Raw genomic sequence first — 19,738 nt, forward strand, 5'->3', positions numbered from 1 at the left:
TTAGAGGCTTGTACACGTGACAACTAGATTTTGGGGTATTTTTGAGTTGATTATAAAATTTTCGCATTTTATTGTAATGGTTGAGTTTAGGCTAACTTGTCTTGGTGGGTGGGATAAGACGAGTGTCATCACGTCCATTTTTTGATCGTGACAAATGTTTATGTTTATGTGTAATTGAAAATCCTTAAAAAAATTCTTAGTTTTAACCTTAGCATTAGTCTCCAAATTTATTTAGGAAACCAATAGCATACTGGACATTATTAATGAACTTGTATGAAGTGACTTTGGTTCAACTAGATATAGGAAATAACTTTTTTATTTCATATAAATAGAGATAAAATACACGTATATCTTAGTTATTTTTTAAAATCTCATTTATGAGATTACGCTAGAATCTAGATTTGATGTTATCGTAATTGCTTTGGAAATCACGTTAAAATTACTTAACTAGTTTCAGAATTCGTTTAAATTACTCAATCATCTTTAAATTGTTTGTTTTTCTATCCCAAATAATAGTACTAGTTAAACAAATTTGATAATCCAACAACAAAAGGAGCTATGTTTAATTGTTTGTTTATTTCAATCTTTTTTAATTGAAAACTATCTTTTACCCTTCACAAGGTAAAATAAGATTACATACATATAAAATGATATATACGTAACTTTATTTCTATAGCGTGAAAATAGATAAATTATTTTTATTAGAATTTCAATTTAAATAAAAAAAAAAAAATATATATATATATATAAATAACATCTTTCAATTGTCAAAAATTCTTTATAAAGAAAGAAGAATGTAATTAAAATATATCTTTCAATAATTGTTTTGTCACAAAATAGAAACTCTGTCTCACTTATCATGAAACTGCCTTTGTATAATTGTTTCACCGACACCCATAGGAGCACTAGAATATTACCTTCATCATTTGAATACGAAAACTTTCTTCTATATGTTTTATTTTATTTTATGTGATATTTTTTTCAATTTTTAAAAAAGAGTACCGTTTTAATAGTTATAAACAATTTTACTTTTATGAAATGATAATATAGTCATACCAGTCACATTTATTAGAAAATGCTTTACCCTATTAATATGAGATATCCGGTCGGTATGAATCCTAATTCAGTCAACCGCAGTGTGGATAAAGAATACTGATGGGAAACCACAATAAATAATGTCTATCGCTTGTTTTATAGACTACAAAGTTTTTAAAAAAATTATTTTATCCATAATTGAGATAAACAAATTTTTAATTAGCCATGTGATGACAACAAAGTCGCACCTTAATTAATTTCATAAAATATCCAGATATTCAAAAAATTAAAATATTATCTAAAAGATTCAAAATTTATATATATACACAAGTCAAAATAAAAAAAAAATCATCTTATATATACGATATAAATTTTTACTAAAAGAATTCGCATAAACACCCTCGCCGGACCCTAAATTTGTCCCTGCATATATACAAACAAGCAACTAACATGGCCTTTCAATATTGTTTCTTTGTTTTTGTAGACATAGTGTTTGTTAGGTCATTTCTTAGGTTTTCTAATGCCTTTTTGTTGTCCTACCATAAATTTAGGGGTGTGCATTCGATTATTCAATTTGGTTTTTTATTATTCGGTTTGGATTTTTTGATTTTTGGTTTTGAAGAAGTGTAACCCAATTCAAATTGAAATAAATTTGGTTTGGTTTGATTTTTTTCTTTTCGATTTGATTTTTTTTCAGTTTGGTTATTCGGTTATGTCAATAATTAGAAACATAATCAAAGTTTTCTTTGCAATCTGAAAAATATATATACATATATACAAGGAGTAGTAATAAAGTTGAATCTCTCAAATATACTTTCTAATAGAAATCACAAGTAAAACGTAAAACACATACTTTAAAAGTTTATCAATTATAGATGTCCAAACATAAAACATAAACTAAATCATAATTAAAGAAAATAACTAAAAAGGGACAAAAGTGGTTAACTCCAACTTAATTTATTTATATATAATTCGGTTTATTTTGTTTTTCAATTTTTATTTTTCTAAATTCGAAACCAAACCAAAAAACTAAACAAAGTAAATTATTAATCAAAAACCAAACTGAAAAATAAAAAAACCAATCCAAATTAGAATTCGGTTTGATTTTTCGATTTTAATCCAAATAATGCACACCCTAACCATAACAATGAGGGGCTCTAATATTTTGACAAGTATCCTTAATTCCTTATTTGGAAGGTTTTCACTCAATGTTTGGTATTCATATCTAAATATGATTAAATTTAAAGTCAAACTAAAAAGTTTTAATTGGGAATAAAACACTCCGTATTATGGAGATTTTTTTTGAAAAATTTAAGATTCATATGAACTTTCTAAAAAGTCTGTAAATCTTTTAGTCTTGTAGAGAATTCTAGAGAGGAAGCTTACTTGTAAATATTGAGGGAATTTGTGTAATAATTTGTTTACACTAGCATCGAGTTGACATGTATAAATAAGATGTCATTCAGATATAAATCACCAAACAAAATATATTAATCAAGTTCTTGATAATACATAAGTTTCTTTTAGCAAATTTCATGTCTTCCTTGGTCACTATTCCTTTAATGATCTCGAGATTAATAACCTAGCCGACTGACTTGACATAATAATTAGATTGCACACAAATTATACAAGATCGTGAATAAGTAGTTGTGCAAGATCTTAAGTAAGTTATCAAGTATTGTATGTGCGCTCAGTTTAAGACTAAAAACGGAACAAGTCAATTTACAATTTTAGTCATGTCAAAAAAAAATTGCAAAAAGAAAAAGGTAAAAAAAAAGAAGAAGGCAGAGGCGTTCAAACACAATAATAATGTCATCTAAGAAAAAAAAAACATTCTTGCTTAGGCACATAATTAGCTTCAACTTACAAAAGTTGGTGGCTAGTAGGAAACCATAACAAACATATCGATCTAATTGTTACTCAATATACTTTACTTATAAATCGTAAAGATATTTTTTATGATTGAATATAAAGCATCTATAAATAATTTATTAATTCCGTTGTCCAATTCAGGATTCGTCACCAATATAAAATTACCTTAATTATTTTGTCTTCTACAAACCTTAAAAAAAAATCATTAAATTATGTAGATGTTTAAAGAGATTTAATATCTAAGCAACAAAAAGTAAACAAAAAGATTTTGATCCAATTCAATGAACTCAAATAATGTACTGTATTAGTTTATTGGCTGTCTGAAACTATATGTTTACTTTAATCAATAAATAATTTTGTGTAAAAAATGGAAGGAGGATAGCACAAAGAGAAATAAATAAATTCTTCTAATGTTTGTAAAAAAAAAGTTTTAATACTTTACATTTTCTTTGTTAAAATGTATACATCATGACTCATATTTTCAGAGAATATTATATAGTGCAAAAATAGACATCTGTCCCAAAAACTAGTAATTAGACTAATGATTTTTTTTTTTGTTTCTATATTTCAAGAGGTCAAAATAAACTTGAATCTTGAATCTGGTTGTCCACCAAACATATTTGTTTATTTTCCAATTCTTTGTGCTGGCAAGTTGAAAAATTATTTTATATTATAATGTCTATTTTTTAGATTCCTTTGACATTTTGATGATACATCTGTGACAATAATATATTTAATGTAATATATAAATTTAAAAAATATGTAAAAAATATGTATGTAATAATGCATATCTTAATAAGCTATTAACTGATGGATCATTGAATCAAAGAAAATATTTTCAAAGTAAAATTGCAAGAAAAATAAAAGATATAAAATAAATGAAACAATATATAGTAATAAAAATTAAAGAATAAGAGACTATACATGCGACTACTATATAATACTACTAATAAGGAAAAGATGATAGGAGGAGGCTAGCCCCTGACCTTATTCCACCTACAATATTCAGTTATTTACTTACCTTTTATCTTAATTCTCGATCTTCGAGCCTTTTTTATATAGAATTATGTACTCAATAACTTGAAGCTGAATAATATGGTAGTCCGTAAAACTATGTTCCACCTTTTTTTATCCTCATGAAATGAAAAGAATAAAAAAGGAAGTATATGTTTCAGGCTAATTAAGTGAGAATTGAATAAAACACGTGATTTATAACATACAAAAGTTTTTAAAAGAGGAGATTTATAAAAATAACATAATCTTTTTTATAGGATTATTTTCTTTCATTTAAATTGTTGGTAGGAATATAAAATTATTTTCCTTTTTTTCTTCAAAATGTCCACATTGTTTGAAAACTTTACATTTAGACAATGACTTTATTTTGCTTTATATTGACTACGAAAAATACTTTCATAGAAATGAAAAGATGCCCAAATAGAATAGCAAAAATTATTTGACTAAAACAATATCAAGTAATTGGTTTCGTGGGATAACGTGAGATATCTAAAGATAAAATTTGAGATTAAATTTTATTTTTCGTTTAGTGAAAAATATATCAATGGAATAATTAGTTTTAAGACTATAATTTTAAGATAACTTTATCTCAAACCAAATGATCCTTATGTTTTATTTCAGTTAATTTTCTAAAAATAAAAAAATAAAAGTTACTTTTATTTATTGTACATTTTTGGGACCCTTAAAATTTAAAAAGGACACCTTTTTCTCTTCATATTAGTTTATTTGTTTCCTTTTATGCTTAATAATTATTGGGCCATTTTTTCTGCCTTCTTTCCTTCTATATTGTTGATAATAATGATATTTTTCATTAATATGTGGACACATAGCCAACAAGTTTGAAGGATTTGGTGACTTTTTCCTATTTAAGGCCTTGCTAATTTATTGTCACATTTGCAAACATGTTAGACATATTGAAGACATGTAAAATTATATTTTTATCGGTCGTTTACGTCAAATTAATAAAGGCAAGATATAATAAATCATACAAATTTTATTCTTTGATCATAATTAAATGTATGTATTCTCACTTTGGTTTTTAACTATCAAGATTAAATATTTTGTTCGAGGAGTAAATATTCGATTTGAGTAGATATATTTATCAGATAAATATAACTTCACAACAATAATAATATATCCAATGTAATCTCATAAATGAAGTTTGAAGATGATAGAATGTGCGCAAAACTTGTCGTTTTGGAAATATTTTTCCAACAATTGCTACCTTTATCGTTGAAATTGATCAAGTTTAAACGTTAAAAATTAAATGTTTATAAATAAATACACATTTAAATAGAAATTGAAATTAATAATAAATGCCTTTAACTCCATGACAAGCTAAACTTACAAGTTAAATAAAGTGTAAGTGAAAAAACATCGTTAATTACGTGATTAATAAGCTAAACCGTCACCTAACAACACTAAATTATGTTAACAACAATGTCAAAATCGTTAATCACTCCGCCCTTTATACCTTGTTTGGATTGGTTGTTACAAAATTGTATTATCCTAAATTATTTTAATAAATACTACAATATTCGAATATATTATATTGTTTTATGTTATTACATAATGTCATAAATAATATATTTGGAAGATAAATCTATTGAAAATTAAGGTACAATAATTGAGCTATCGTAAAATATGATTCTTTTACTCTAGATAGTAAGTAAAGACAAGATGAGAAAAAAAGAAGCGAGGTAACGTGGCGATCAGATCAAATCAATCGTCGCATAGAACATCGATATACACTGATGAATTTAATGATACGATATAATAAAATTTAAGTAATAATAATCAAAACAAATATTGTATTTAAGCATAATACATAAACTAACACTCAACTTGACCTCAAATGACAAGTAACCACTTAACTTTAAGTATGCACGTCTAGACATCTGACATCTCAAACCCCTCAACTCATTTTTACTGTATCAATCAAATACCAGCTTACAAAATGATTTCCCCACACTTTTAAAAGTTATGTGCCACATCAATATTGTATGTTCACATGACACAATAAAAATGAATCGAAGTATTTAATTGTCCACTAACATCAAATCAAATTAATGTGTCTAGATGTTGAAATGCTTACTTACCCGCTAACGTTAAGTTCGAGTTTTTGATTACTATATTAGCGGCCAAAAATAAGCTGTCCATCCAGTCATCACGCGCACATGGCGCATGAGAACATTCATCAATTATTATATATATAGAACGGTATAAATAACACTAAAATTTGCAGAAAATATCTTACATAAAAATGGAAAATATGAAAAAAAATAATTTAATTACTGGTGAACTGTGATCTGAGATTTGATAGGTTTCACTAAACCCTAGAAATCATTTCTCAATTTCAGCATCATTTGTAATTTATTGCCATTGCAATTTTGTATATTTAAGGTTTTTTTAAACCAATTTTGAGTGATTGGATTGAATTGTATGTATGTATATACAGTTTGTGTTCTTTCTGGTTTTGGGTTGTTTGCTTTGCATTTTTTAGTATTTCAGAGTTTGTATTGACAGTTTTGGTGAAGTGGGTTGTTGTTATTAGATCGATAATTAAGCAGGAGGGGATTGATTGTAACTCTAGAGATTGTTTGGTTATTGGGTTCGGTTTTTCTTGGTGAATTTTTTGGCACATTTTTTCAAAAATTAGATTGACATTGCCAGATTTGTTTTGAGCTGATTTTGTTGAAGTGTTTGGAGTTTTGGAGGTGAATTTAGTGCATTTTTTGTTATTAGATTGGCATTACGAGATTTGTGTAGTGAGGAGAAGTTTCTGGTGTTTTGAGCTGATTTTGTTGGTTGTTCCAAGTTTGGAGGTGAATTTGGTGCATTTGTATTAGATTGGCGTTACTAGATTCGTGTAGTGACAAGTTTCTGGTGTTTTGTGCTGATTTTGTTTAAGTGTTTGAAATTTGGAGGTGAATTTGGTGCATTTTCTATTAGATTGGCATTGCCAGATTTGGTGTAGTAAGAAGTTTCTGTGTTTTTGAGTTGATTTTGTTGAAGTGCTTCCAAATTTGGGGGTGAATTTGATGAAATTTTTATTAGATTGGCATTACTAGATTCGTTTAGTGCGGAGAAGTTTCTGGTGTTTTGAGCTGATTTTGTTGAAGTGTTTGAAATTTTGGAGGTGAATTTGGTGTATCTTTTATTAGATTGGCATTACAAGTTCTGGAGTTTCTTAGCTGATTTTCTTGAAGGGTTCCAAATTTGGAGGTGAAATTTAGTGAAAAGATTCAAACTTTAAGAAGATAAAGTGAAACTTTTTTGATGTGGATGAGTGGAGGGGGGCAATGAGAGGTGAAGTTTTAGTATTGAGAGGACAACAATGACTACAGGGTCATTGGGTCTTCGTTCTTCAGGAAGTTATGGTTCTTTGCAACAACAACTATTTCAGAATAGTTCATCACCAATCCAAACAACACCCCCTATTCCAAGAAAGCCCCCAAAATTGTTTAAGGAGAAAGAGGGATTGTTTCTCTGGATCTGCAAATTCGCCCCTCGAAAGAATGTTGGGATGTTGCTACTCTGTGTTGTTTCTGCTGCAGCTTTTCTGTGGGTCTTGTATGTTGGCAAAGGTTTGGTCTCTACACTTTGTAGTTTGTACATTTGCCACTTTTTTTGATGTGTCATATTGGTAGGACTTTTGGCTCCAACTTTTAGTTTAAAGTGGCGTAGTATCCATAATTCCATACTAGATCATGTCAGATTTTTTATGCTGACCGGAGTTAGCTATAGTTTGGTGTTCATGCAATTGGAAATACTAAGATGGAGAATTTGCTTATGAAGTAGTAATACAAAATCGAAAATCTTTGTTTTGTTATTTCTTAAGAGTTTATCGGAAACAACCTCCATACCTTGAAGGTAGGGGTAAGGTCTGCATACACACCACCCTCCCCAGGTCCCACTTGTGGGATTACTCTGGGTACGTTGTTGTTGTTGTCATTTCTTAGAGTTAATTCTATAAGAGCTTTTGATGGGCTCTTAAGTGGTGTTATCTGGTGGTTTATAGTGTTTTAGTTTGTAAATATTAATTGGCTGCCTCGAAATTCATGTCATTTTGCTAGTATTTCTGACATTTTTACCTAATGAGGAGATTTTCCTGATTTGTCTAGTTTACACTGAAGAATCTCAATAAACACCTGTATAATTCAATTTTCTACTTCTGTTATTAAGGGAATGCTTTTGATTCGGCTGTTCCACATGTTGGTGCTTGTACATTTTGTACATTTTCATCCCTCAAATCTTCTTTTCTGCTTCTGCAATGACCAAATTTTCAACTCATTTTCAGGTGAAGTTGCAGTAGAACAAAGTAATAGGATGTTTGCTCCAGAAACTGTACATAAATATACTTTTAGGGGTATTGAGTCTATACAAAAAAATAATGTTGGCCAAAGTGCGTCAACCGTCCAACCTCCTCCTCCCCCTCTTCCTCCTTCTCCTCCTGTATATTTCAAAGGATACACTCTTCCCCCTGGAAATCCATGTGAAGGCTTCACATTGCCGCCCCCGCCAGCAGATAAAAAGAGGACTGGACCACGGCGTAAGTTTGAAAGTCCTGTAATACTCTGAAATTTTTCTTCTTAAAAATGGATTGAAGGTCAGAAATATAAGTACTAAATGCTGAACCTCAGTTTTCTTTTTCTTTTGTTTTATCAGCATGTCCGGTATGCTACCTTCCTGTTGAACAAGCTATTGCATTAATGCCTGATGCACCATCCTTTTCTCCTGGTGTTAGCAATTTGACTTACATCCATGAAGAAAATCAGAGTAAAACCGAGTTTGGAGGTTCAGATTTCGGCGGATATCCTTCATTGATTCAGAGGAATGATTCGTATGACATAAGAGAGTCGATGAATGTGCATTGTGGGTATGATGTTTTCTCTTCTTTGGAGCTTTACGAACATAAGGTTTCACACACCTTTTTTTTAAATTCGAAATTTGAATGCCTTTTCCCTTAATCTGTTAATTAGATCGTAGTGATAAAGATTACTGCAATTTTCACAAGATCCTCTAATTTACTGTATTCTGAATTTTCCATTCCACATCCAATTGACAGTTTTGTCAGAGGAATCAGGCCTGGACATCAGACAGGTTTTGACATTGATGATTCTGACCTTCTTGAGATGGAGTCTTGTCAAGGTGTCGTGGTGGCATCGGCAATATTTGGTATTGATCTTTCAGTTCATTCATTGTTACCTTTCCATCTTGTACCTGTTGGACTGTAGTTTTAACAAATATACTCTTGATTAGGGGCTTTTGATTTGATACGGCAACCAAAGAATACCAGTGAATATGCAAAGAAAAATGTCTGCTTCTATATGTTCGTGGATGAGCAAACAGAAGCATTTTTGAGAAATTCAAGTGAGCTGAATAGTAGCATGAGAATTGGTTTATGGAGAATTGTTGTTGTTCATAACCTACCTTATGACGATCCGAGGCGAAATGGGAAGGTAAACGTTCGTAGTGGTACATTGCCTATTTAATAAGAGTTGGATTTTGCAGGCATAACCAATAGGGGATGTGTATATATGGGAGTACTTGGTACTTTTCAGGCTTCTGAAAATAAGAGTACATTGGAATTTTTTTGGTCAAATAGATGGCAAAGTAAATGTTAGGAGTAGATAACTGCTGGAGTTCTTAAACCTTCTAGATCGATGCAGTCATATATTAAGCCAGTTTCTCTGAGTTGCTTAAAATAAATGTATACAATCATATTAAATGTTTATTTGTGAAAAATATTTAGAAAAAAATGAATGCAATTATAAGAGAGTGGCGAGTTCACGATAACCTTGAACTCGTCATGGCAGTGTTATGATTATTAGAAAAATTCATTGCACATTACGCAACTACGATGTAGTTAGCTGAACTGCTTTTGCATACAATTTGTTTCTATAAATAACTCTGAGCATAAGTATATGAAGGATAAATTCAGTTACTTCAAGCTTTCTAACAAGTGCATCTCTTCTACCTCCTTATCCTTTAGTCAATGCTATGCCCATGGAATAGCCGATATCTTTTCCTACTCAGATGTGAAGTTTGAATCCTCATCCAACTTTCCACCTAAATGGAGACTTTTGCATTCGAGATCTTGCAGTCAGCAGTCTGAACAGGCTCTTGGGCATTTTTGTTACCTTTCTAAAAAAGAAAGAAAAAGAAAAATTTGAACAGGTTCTTGGTTCAATTCTAGATGAATTTATTCATGGAAATATCTAGAGTTCCATTGTCTACTCTAATGAGCAAGCACACAGTCCATTTGTTTTCAAGGTTTTCTCAAATTCTTGTTTGATGCACAAACATACTATTCGTATTCTAGCTGCAGAAGGCATTTTATTTTTTACTTTGGCTATGCCTTTATGATATTGATATCTTTTCTAATTTCTTTCCTATTTTTATTACCTTATGGAGAGAGACTATATAACGATTTGATAAGTTACTTTAACAATCTAAATCCGACATCTCGTCTGTTATCATAGTTTGATCTACAATTCTGGAAGTGTAAATTCCTATTTGTCTTTGTATTATGTATTTTATCACTTCTTGGCATATGTAGTAGTCTTTCTTTATCGCTGCATTAGGAATTACCTTCTCTTCTTAACGGAAAGAGCAACAGGATCATTAATACTCTTCCACAACCAAATTCTGTGGTTGAGCTCAACTCTTATCGGATTCCACAAGTTTTTTTATATCCATTCTTCCTTCAATAGTGGATTCTTTCGTCTTGTTTTTATGTGCATGTCAGTCTTCTAGTAGGGAGGCTTTGTGCATTTCTACCTGGATTAGAGTAACAAATCTATCCTGCTTTTTATTCCCTTTCATTTGGAACTTGCTGTTGTTTTTATATTTCTGTCCCATTTTTAGCCTTTTGGTACAATCAGTATTTCGCCGTGCTGTGTATATGATCATGACACTGTTATCTGTTTTGGTTGGCCAATTTACTGTTTGAAAACCAAATCATTCACATGTTTAAGCTTAGTGGTTATATAGATTCCTTGACCTATATTTGTTGCCACTGCAGGTCCCGAAGCTTCTACTCCACAGGCTTTTTCCTAATGCTCGTTATTCTCTATGGATTGATGGAAAACTTGAGCTTGTCGTGGATCCATATCAAATACTTGAAAGGTACATCTTAGACCCAATCCACTTGCCCTATATGCAAAACGAAAAGTCACAGTTGGCCGCCATTTCCCCTTCTATGGGAGTATGGGTTAACTTCTGTCCCTTGACCAAAGACACCGGGTTTCTCCTTTAAACTTAAGTGGTACTGATACATCCATGTATATGGCCTTCTAGTAGGTATAAGTTATGTTCCTTTTAAAAAAGAAATAAAAACAAAATAATGTTTCTTGCCAGTCTATTTTAGGACGTGTTCCCCAAAGTTCTCTAACCAAAGTTGACTATAAGAAGAATACAAGCATCTTGTGCTGGCTCAGATGGAGTGGTTCTTATTCATAGTAGCATTTGCATGTTTTTTTTAATAAGCGAAAAATGGTTTTGTTAGTGTAGCCTTCATGTGCTTAAACAACATGTTTACAGAAAAAGAAGAATATAGATGCCGGTGGAGTCTACATTATTGGAGATAGTTGTTGCTGCCCCAAATTTGGGCACTCTTAGAATTGTCAGTCTTACCCCTTGTACCAAAAATTCAGGGGGTCCTCCAAGAAGGATTTTTCAATCTACAACACCTTACCAATATGAGAAACTCGTGCATGAACATAGCTCATTGTTGTATGACAGTGTAATGTCCAGTGTGTGAAAGGGCTGTGTTGGACCTATTTATCAGTGGTAACTATCATAAGGGAATTCCTTCGGTTTAGTGGTCATAAAAGTTCACAAATGTTGATTGTTGACTTGTTGATAGAGATTTGCTTTTATTGTTCTTCACAAGTTGATTTCCTGAAGTACTTCACTGCAGGTTCTTGTGGAGAAAAAATGCAAGCTTTGCAATATCAAGGCACTACAAGCGTTTTGATGTTTTTGTAGAAGCAGAAGCGAATAAGGCAGCTGCAAAGTTTGATAATACTTCCATCGATTTCCAGGTTGACTTCTATAAAAAGGAAGGACTAACTCCGTATTCCCGGGCTAAACTTCCTATTACAAGTGGTAAGTGTGTGGTTATCTTTTTTTTCATCTTTGTTACGTTCTTCTTGTAATTCCTCCCCACTCACCACCTTAATGTAGCCACCGATTTCAGTTTGATAACCATGTTAACATACTATTTATATGCAGATGTCCCTGAGGGATGTGTAATAATAAGGGAGCACATTCCGATCTCCAATCTCTTTACTTGTCTTTGGTTTAATGAAGTGGACCGTTTTACTCCAAGAGACCAAATAAGCTTTGCCATTGTAAGAGATAAGATCATGTCAAAGATAAATTGGACTGTGAATATGTTCTTAGACTGCGAACGGCGTAACTTTGTGATTCAGGTGATCTTCATATCTTTACCTTCTGGATTTTCAGTTTATAAGTAAAACAGAGAACAGCCTTGATGCACTTGGTCACTTGATGATTCGCGCAAAAAAATCATTATATGCTAATGCTTGCGCCTGATATGGTTCAAGTAGAAGAACACGCTATACATAATTGCTATCACTGTTCCACATAGTTGAATTAGATGAACTAATATTAAAAGCTACTTGTCAAGATGAGCTTTTTTGATGTACTTCCTGCATGCTGTATACCAAACTATGTAAATGCTTATTTCTGTCATTTTCTTTTGCTATCTGCAGGGGTATCACAGAGACATTCTTGGTCGCCTGACTCCACCTCGTGCAAGTATAATCGTTCATCCTCCACGTCCTGTAATTCTTGAAACCCGGCATACCTCACCATTTGTTCCAACATCAACTGTCATAACCACTCCAATCAAAAAGATTCCCACGAAGCGTGGGAGAGAGAGGAAATCCAAGCGTCATAGAAAAGTCATTGCTGGAAATAAAGATCCTAATTTCAATTAAAATTTTTGATGTGAGCACAAATTTTATTTTTTTCCTTCCCTGTTTTCAGTATATCAAATCGCGGGGTTAGGAACTGTGAAAGATGAATGTTATAGCTGTTGTTTCGAAAAAAAAGAAAAGGTCAGTATTCAAGTTCTTTAGAAAGTGTCAATTTTGTCTAATTTTTTGTTGTATATATTGGAGTCTTGGTATGTATTGTCATAGCAATTTCACACTGCAAATTGCCTTCTCTAATCACTAGCTTCATGTACTATTTCTTCTCATAGAAATGTTGATTCTGAAGCAAAGATGGAATTCAATTTCCTTTATACTAATGTCTATTGTGTTGTTACAAGTAATTTTCGAGAGTAGCAATTTGTGTTTGACAAATCAATTTGAAAAACACTTTTGCTAAAATAGCGTTGCAATTTGTTTTTGGTCGTCAAAGTTTCAAAAGTGCTTATGGGAAAATGTTATTGTTTATGCTTCTGAAATTTATGCTATTGGCAGAGGGTCTACCAGAAACAACCTCTCTATCTGTCAAGGTAGAGATAAGATCTGCATATACTCTACTATTTTCAGACCTCAAATGTAAGACTATACTGATTATATTGTTGTCAAATTTATGCTACTAAAAAGTATGTATTTCCCCCTTACTCCATAATATACATATTTTTTAAATACAAATAACATAGATTATAGATGCTTATGCACATATTATGGATGGATTATGCATATGTTCTATTATATATTCGCCAACTATTTTTAGTTTAAACTACTGAGTGGATAATGTTAATTCTTAAAAAAAGACAAATACTTTGGGCTTTTCACAAATTTGACCAAAATAGAATATGGTTTGGGTTCATTGAACAAATAAGACAACATGCTAAGATTCTAGTGTTGATTTGTCATATCAAGACTATTATGAGCTTCACATGGGTATATGGCCTATGTTGTTGATTGATCATTGAACATGTTTTTTTTTATAAAAAAATTGAAGCAACAAATTTGCATAACTTTCTATTAGAGGTTAAATAAGTTTTTATTGAACTCGTTACTCTCTTATCGTTTCATAAGTATATACAAAATATTCTTGGACTTGACTATGTTAAAAGCCCAACAATAACTTCTTCAAAAATTAATTGAGGCAAAAGTGGTGGTGCACCACCTGCACCAGGGGAGGAGCCAGCCTTCTGTAAGGGGTTCATCCGAAGACGGAAAATTTTATTAATTATACATGGTTAAAATTATTAATATGTATATATAATAGATGTCGAACCCCCTTCGATTAGTTCGTGTGTTTAGTTCTTCAGATATTGAACCCCCTCATTAAAAATCCTAGTTCCGCCACTGACCTGCATCACCACCAAAAATCACGATATTCCGTGACTTTGGAGGAATTCTTATCAAGTTGGTTCTGAATAAAGGCGGCCTGAGATAACATCGAGGCGTCATGCTTCAATACCAATGAAGAAGAAGCATATAATGAAAGTATATCCATGTTGCCTTCATCATTTGAAAAGGTTATTGAGTCCTATTTTCAAGTACACATGTGATACAAAAATTATATTCACATATGAAGATCTTTTTCAAGAGAAACATTGCATAATCGTCTTTTGTATATGGTGGGTCATGTGCTAAAAAAGAGGATAAAAATTACTATAACATAACATTTTATGTCTTATTTTCTCAATTTCTTCTATGTAGGCATCTAAAAAGGATTTTTCAAATTTTCAACGTCATGATTTTTTTTTTAAAAGATAAAATTTTGTGGGTTAAGAAAAGAAAAATAGAAGAGGGGATTAACAATGTATAAAGTTAAATTTTAACTTAAACGGAAGGGGTACTAATATAATTTCAACAATAAATAAGAAGAGACTGAAATTTATATATAAATCGCATTTGCCGAATGTGTTTTATGCCTTATTTTCTCAGCTCCTTCTATTTAGGCATTTAAGAAGGGTTTTTCAAATTTTCAACGTCATGACCTTAAAAGACAAAAAATAAAATTGTGGGTCGAGAAAAGAAAAATAGACGAGGGGATTAACAATGTGGAGAATCGAACATTCACTGATAAAGCTAAATTTATACTTAAACGGAACGAGTAATAATGTAATTTAAATAATAAATAAGAAGAGACTAAATTTATGCATAAATCGCATTAGCTGAATGCGTTTTATGACTTATTTTCTCAGCTCCTTCTATTTAGGCATCTAAGAAGGGGTTTTCAAGTTTTCAATACCATAACCTTTTTTAAAAAGACAAAAATAAAATTGTGGGTCGAGAAAAGAAAAATAGAGGAGGCCTTTTAACAAATTGATATAGTTAAATTTTAACTTAAACGGAAGGGGTAATAATGTAATTTCAACAATAAATAAGAAGAGACTGAAATTTATACATAAATCGCATTCGCCTAATGCGTTATTTGCCTTATTTTCTCAGCTCCTTCTATTTAGGCATCTAAGAAGGATTTTTCAAGTTTTCAACGTCATAACCTTTTTAAAAAAGACAAACAATAAAATTATGGGTCGAGAAAAGAAAAATAGACGAGGGGATTAACAATGTGGAGAATCGAACATTCACCGATAAAGCTAAATTTTAACTTAAACGAAAGGGGTAATAATGTAATTTCAACAATAAATAAGAAGAGACTGAAAATTATACATAAATTGCATTCGCCGAATGCGTTTTATGTCTTATTTTCTCAGCTCCTTCTATTTAGGTATCTAAGAAGGGTTTTTTCAAGTTTTCAACGCCATAACCTTTTTTTAAAAAGACAAAAAATAAAATTGTGGGTCGAGAAAAGAAAAATAGAGGAGGGGATTAACAATGTGGAGAATTGAACATTCACCGATAAAGCTAAATTTTAACTTAAACGGAAGGGGTAATAATGTAATTTCAACAATAAATAAGATGAGACTAAAATTTATACATAAATCGTCTTCGCCGAATGCGTTTTATGCTTATTTTCTCAGCTCCTTCTGTTTAGGCATCTAAGAAGGGTTTTTCAAATTTTCAACGCCATGACCTTTTTTAAAAAGACAAAAAATAAAATTGTGGGTCGAGAAAAGAAAAATAGAGGAGGGGATTAACAATGTGGTGAATCGAAAATTCACCGATAAAGCTAAATTTTAACTTAAATGGAAGGGGTAAGAATGTAATTTCAACAATAAATAAGAAGAGACTGACATTTATATGTAAATCGCACTACGCCGAATGCGTTTTATGCCTTATTTTCTCAGCTCCTTCTATTTAGACATCTAAGACAGGTTTTTCAAATTTTCAACGCCATGACCTTTTTTTTAAAGACAAAATAAAAATGTGGGTCGAGAAAAGAAAAATAGAGGAGGGGATTAACAATATTGTGGGTTTATAAATTATATTAATTAATTAAATTATAACCAATAGTTGAGCGCCACGTATTTAAAAAAATATTTAAATAGTTTAAATTTAAAACCGTTAAATAAGTGGTCAATTTTGGACCCAAAGGTGGATGACAAGGGCATTTTGGAGCCAATAGGTGGATGGAGGATAATTTTGTACAATTTCCAATGCTTCGAGGGTATTTTAGGCCTTTTTCCGTTTTAAAATTCCAGGTTTTCTTTAATGAACAAATTCAAAACGATTTCTTCCATCCTAATTTATGTGATGCATTTAATTAGGCATGAGTTTAAAACAAAAGTTTTTTTCTTTTAAAATTTATGATCTTTAAGATAAAATGAGAAGTTGTATTAAATCTTATATTGACCGGATAATTACATAATTTTGAAATAACCAAACAAGCACTAAAAGTTTTGATTGAATTCACAACAAGCAAAGCCTACTCGATTCAACTTATTTACAAGCTTGATTGAATTCGACTCGACTAGATAGATTAAACATAAACTCTATTATAGACTCGAATTGACTCGAACTCAATTGCAAGCTTAATTGAATTTGATTCCACTCGATCAAATCAACATAACTCTATAACAAGCTTGATTGAACTCAACTCTATATCCAGACCTAATTATAACTTGGCATACTTCTTGATATTCACACCAGCATCTTTGACATTTTTTGGTATAGGCATGTTTGTCTTGATAGTAACTCTTGATGAAGAAATCAAAATTCTTTCCCCTAAATTTAAAGAATTTTTTTTCCATAAATTCACTTCCCAAACATGAATTGATTTTCCAACATTGAGAGGTTTAGCCTCAGCATAAACAATTTCACCAAGATTTGCACTTTTTAGGTGGTGGATGCTGAGGTGGACTCCAGCCACCCTTCCAAATCCAGACGCCACGTGGGCGCCCATGCTAGCCAGAGACTCGGCTACTAGAGCTGAAACTCCACCATGCAACACATCAAAAGGGTTGCAACATTTTTTGGCCACCAGAAAGTAACCGAAGATTTTCTGAGGGGAGATCTCTGAATTTTCAAAACCAATAACATTAAGTGGTGCATCTAAAATCTCTTTCATTGGAATTGATTTTGTTGATGACTCCATTTTTTTCTCTCTCTTTTTTTCTTTTTTTTGCTTCCTTTAATTTTCTCTTGAATTCTTGGAAATGATGTGGGGGGATTGGAACCAAAAATGAATTTATATAGAAATTTATTTATTGGTTTGGATTTGTTTTCTACTTTTACAAAAAATAGGATAAAAAGAGATTATTTTTTTTTTAATAATTAAGGAACTAGACTAATGATGAGAGTGGTGATGTAATTATGTTTTTATTTTGTGATCGGTATCACCCTTTTTTGGTTTGTAAGATAATAATGTCTGAGTCAACTTGCGTGTATATTTTATTATATTTTTGTTTGAAGCAATGGATAAAGATGGGATAAAAGGATAAAAATATATATTATTTTCTTTTACTAGTCAGCTTTAGCAAATTAAAAAAATAATAATCTAAGTTTATCCTTTTCATTATTAAGTAACCATTCCAAACTAATTGAGGTATTATTAATCGATGGATAATAGATAGTATGTGAATATTTTTATCTATTTCGTTAATTTTGAGAGACGGAGGAAATTAGATTAACAAAAAAGTTAAATAATTATCGATTCAAAAATGTGTCACGTCCTTTTTATCGGCATTATAATAAATTTCAAAAATCAAGACAAAGTGGAGTAGACCGATCGATTTAAATTTGTTAAATTATCATTAATAAAGATAATTTAATAAAATAAATACTTAATTAATATTTTCCTCAAAAAAATGTAAAATAAAAACGAATATATACTATGGTGATGATGATAATGTAAAATTGTAGTACATATTTTGCTTGGTGGTTGGTCACTTTTAGGTGATACATTTAAAGTTTCTAAAAATAGAATATTAACTTATACAATCAGAGCATATATATAGTCACACATTTATTTCTTTTCCTGATTTATCAATTCATCATATTTAATAAAAAAACTATTAAATTGCTAGTGGCAAAAGTTGCTTACATTATCAATATATAAAAATTGAACTCTAATTTCTTTTGGTCGGTGTAATAAACTTTGATAATGTATACGTAATCTTATTCCTTTCTTGTGAAGGTTAGGATTTCTCCGATAGATCTTCGGCTCAAGTAAATTAGGTAAATAATATTTATAGGCATATTGTAATTCTATTTTTAATCAATGGCAGAGTTGATATTCTTGTTAAAACAATTCAAAATATAAAGAAGTAAACACGCGAAGAATTCGATAAGACAATATTTATTATACATATACATTAAAACGACAATATATATGATCAACTCATTATCAAGGTGTGTATTAATACTAATTCAGAATAGGATTGCACTCATTAACTTATCTAGTAGGTTTATCTCAAAATAAATAATTATTTGTAGTTATTTTTTAATCAACACGATTGTGTAAATTACTTTTTTGTGATAAATATTGTTCAATATTTCTTTTTGGTTTCTAAATATTTATTAATACCCACTTTAAAATCCAATTAATTCGAATATCCCACCGCAATTCTTGGTGGTGGTATCATTTAATGTCTTAGAAAGTTAAGCTTTAACATTAAATCATGCATTTTTCAAGTTGTAACTGACTTTAAACTTATCCACTAATCCAAAAACTTTAAAAGACTTTCTTACCATTAAAACCTCATTAAATTAATACTAAGTAAATTAATAATCTCCTTAAGATAATATTTTCTTCATGTCTCAATTCGGGTCAATGAAGAAACTCATCAATTTCGATAAGATAATAAGATGACATATTTTCAGAAGACCTTTGTATAAATATATGGTCCCGTTAATATATAAATTAATACTAATTCTTTTAAAGTACAAATATATCTAAGATAATTTATTAAAATATGATTCTATCTGGTTTTTTTTGTTAAAATTTAAATCTAGTTGAAACTCATCTCTAACTTTTCTTATCGCATCCAAAAGTTTCGATATTGTCTTTTCGAATTGCACCATAAAATTGTGACTAGAGTTTTATATGCGATAAGTGTTTCCTTATACGTAATTGGTTCCAAAGGTATCGTATCAAATTCAATTTCACCATCAACATTATTTTTTTCGATGGTATCCACAATTTCTTCTAAGTTATGAACCTCTGAACATGTAACATTGTTCTAGATATGATAAGTGTTTTTTTTTTTTTAAACCCTCCCCTAGGAGCTCCCACCCCTTTTGCTCCCTTGGTGACTCGAACTTGCAACCTTCGGGTTGGAAGTGAGGGGTGCTTACCATCCGAGCAACTCCTTCTCGTCGATAAGTGTTTTTCAAACTGCATCATAAATTTATTTTTTATGTAAATTTAATAAATATGATACATAAAATAGTAAGATGCAATGATTTGGATGTAATCAAAATTAATCTTTATTGAATCTCAAAACACTCTTTAAATTAATAAATATTAATTTATC

At 30.7% G+C, this 19,738-nt stretch overlaps 2 protein-coding genes across 2 annotated transcripts; one reads left to right on the forward strand and one right to left on the reverse strand.

The window, feature by feature from the left end:
• The first annotated feature begins 6,169 nt into the window (after positions 1-6,169).
• On the forward strand, positions 6,170-13,200 carry LOC102601452 (uncharacterized). The gene is made up of 9 exons (XM_006343177.2): positions 6,170-7,508; positions 8,222-8,473; positions 8,590-8,800; positions 8,990-9,099; positions 9,184-9,383; positions 10,949-11,052; positions 11,846-12,033; positions 12,160-12,359; positions 12,663-13,200. Exons 1-9 carry the CDS (start codon positions 7,259-7,261, stop codon positions 12,888-12,890), a joined length of 1,743 nt encoding a protein of 580 aa, XP_006343239.1. The 5' UTR covers positions 6,170-7,258; the 3' UTR covers positions 12,891-13,200.
• A 3,417-nt stretch (positions 13,201-16,617) lies between these two features.
• On the reverse strand, positions 16,618-17,380 carry LOC102601785 (1,4-dihydroxy-2-naphthoyl-CoA thioesterase 1-like). The gene has a single exon (XM_006343178.2). It carries the CDS (start codon positions 17,356-17,358, stop codon positions 16,879-16,881), a length of 480 nt encoding a protein of 159 aa, XP_006343240.1. The 5' UTR covers positions 17,359-17,380; the 3' UTR covers positions 16,618-16,878.
• Between the last annotated feature and the right edge of the window lie 2,358 nt (positions 17,381-19,738).

Source organism: Solanum tuberosum, unplaced genomic scaffold (genome assembly GCF_000226075.1).
Source record: "Solanum tuberosum cultivar DM 1-3 516 R44 unplaced genomic scaffold, SolTub_3.0 scf00039, whole genome shotgun sequence".
Taxonomy (NCBI): domain Eukaryota; kingdom Viridiplantae; phylum Streptophyta; class Magnoliopsida; order Solanales; family Solanaceae; genus Solanum; species Solanum tuberosum.

Bases quoted from the DNA above. Each gene is read 5' to 3' on its own strand.
- LOC102601452 (XM_006343177.2), top strand. From the start codon at position 7,259: ATGACTACAGGGTCATTGGGTCTTCGTTCTTCAGGAAGTTATGGTTCT. The intron at 8,801-8,989 runs GTATGATGTTTT...TCCAATTGACAG, and splicing joins TCGATGAATGTGCATTGTGG to TTTTGTCAGAGGAATCAGGC. The intron at 12,360-12,662 runs GTGATCTTCATA...TGCTATCTGCAG, and splicing joins GGCGTAACTTTGTGATTCAG to GGGTATCACAGAGACATTCT.
- LOC102601785 (XM_006343178.2), bottom strand. From the start codon at position 17,358: ATGGAGTCATCAACAAAATCAATTCCAATGAAAGAGATTTTAGATGCA.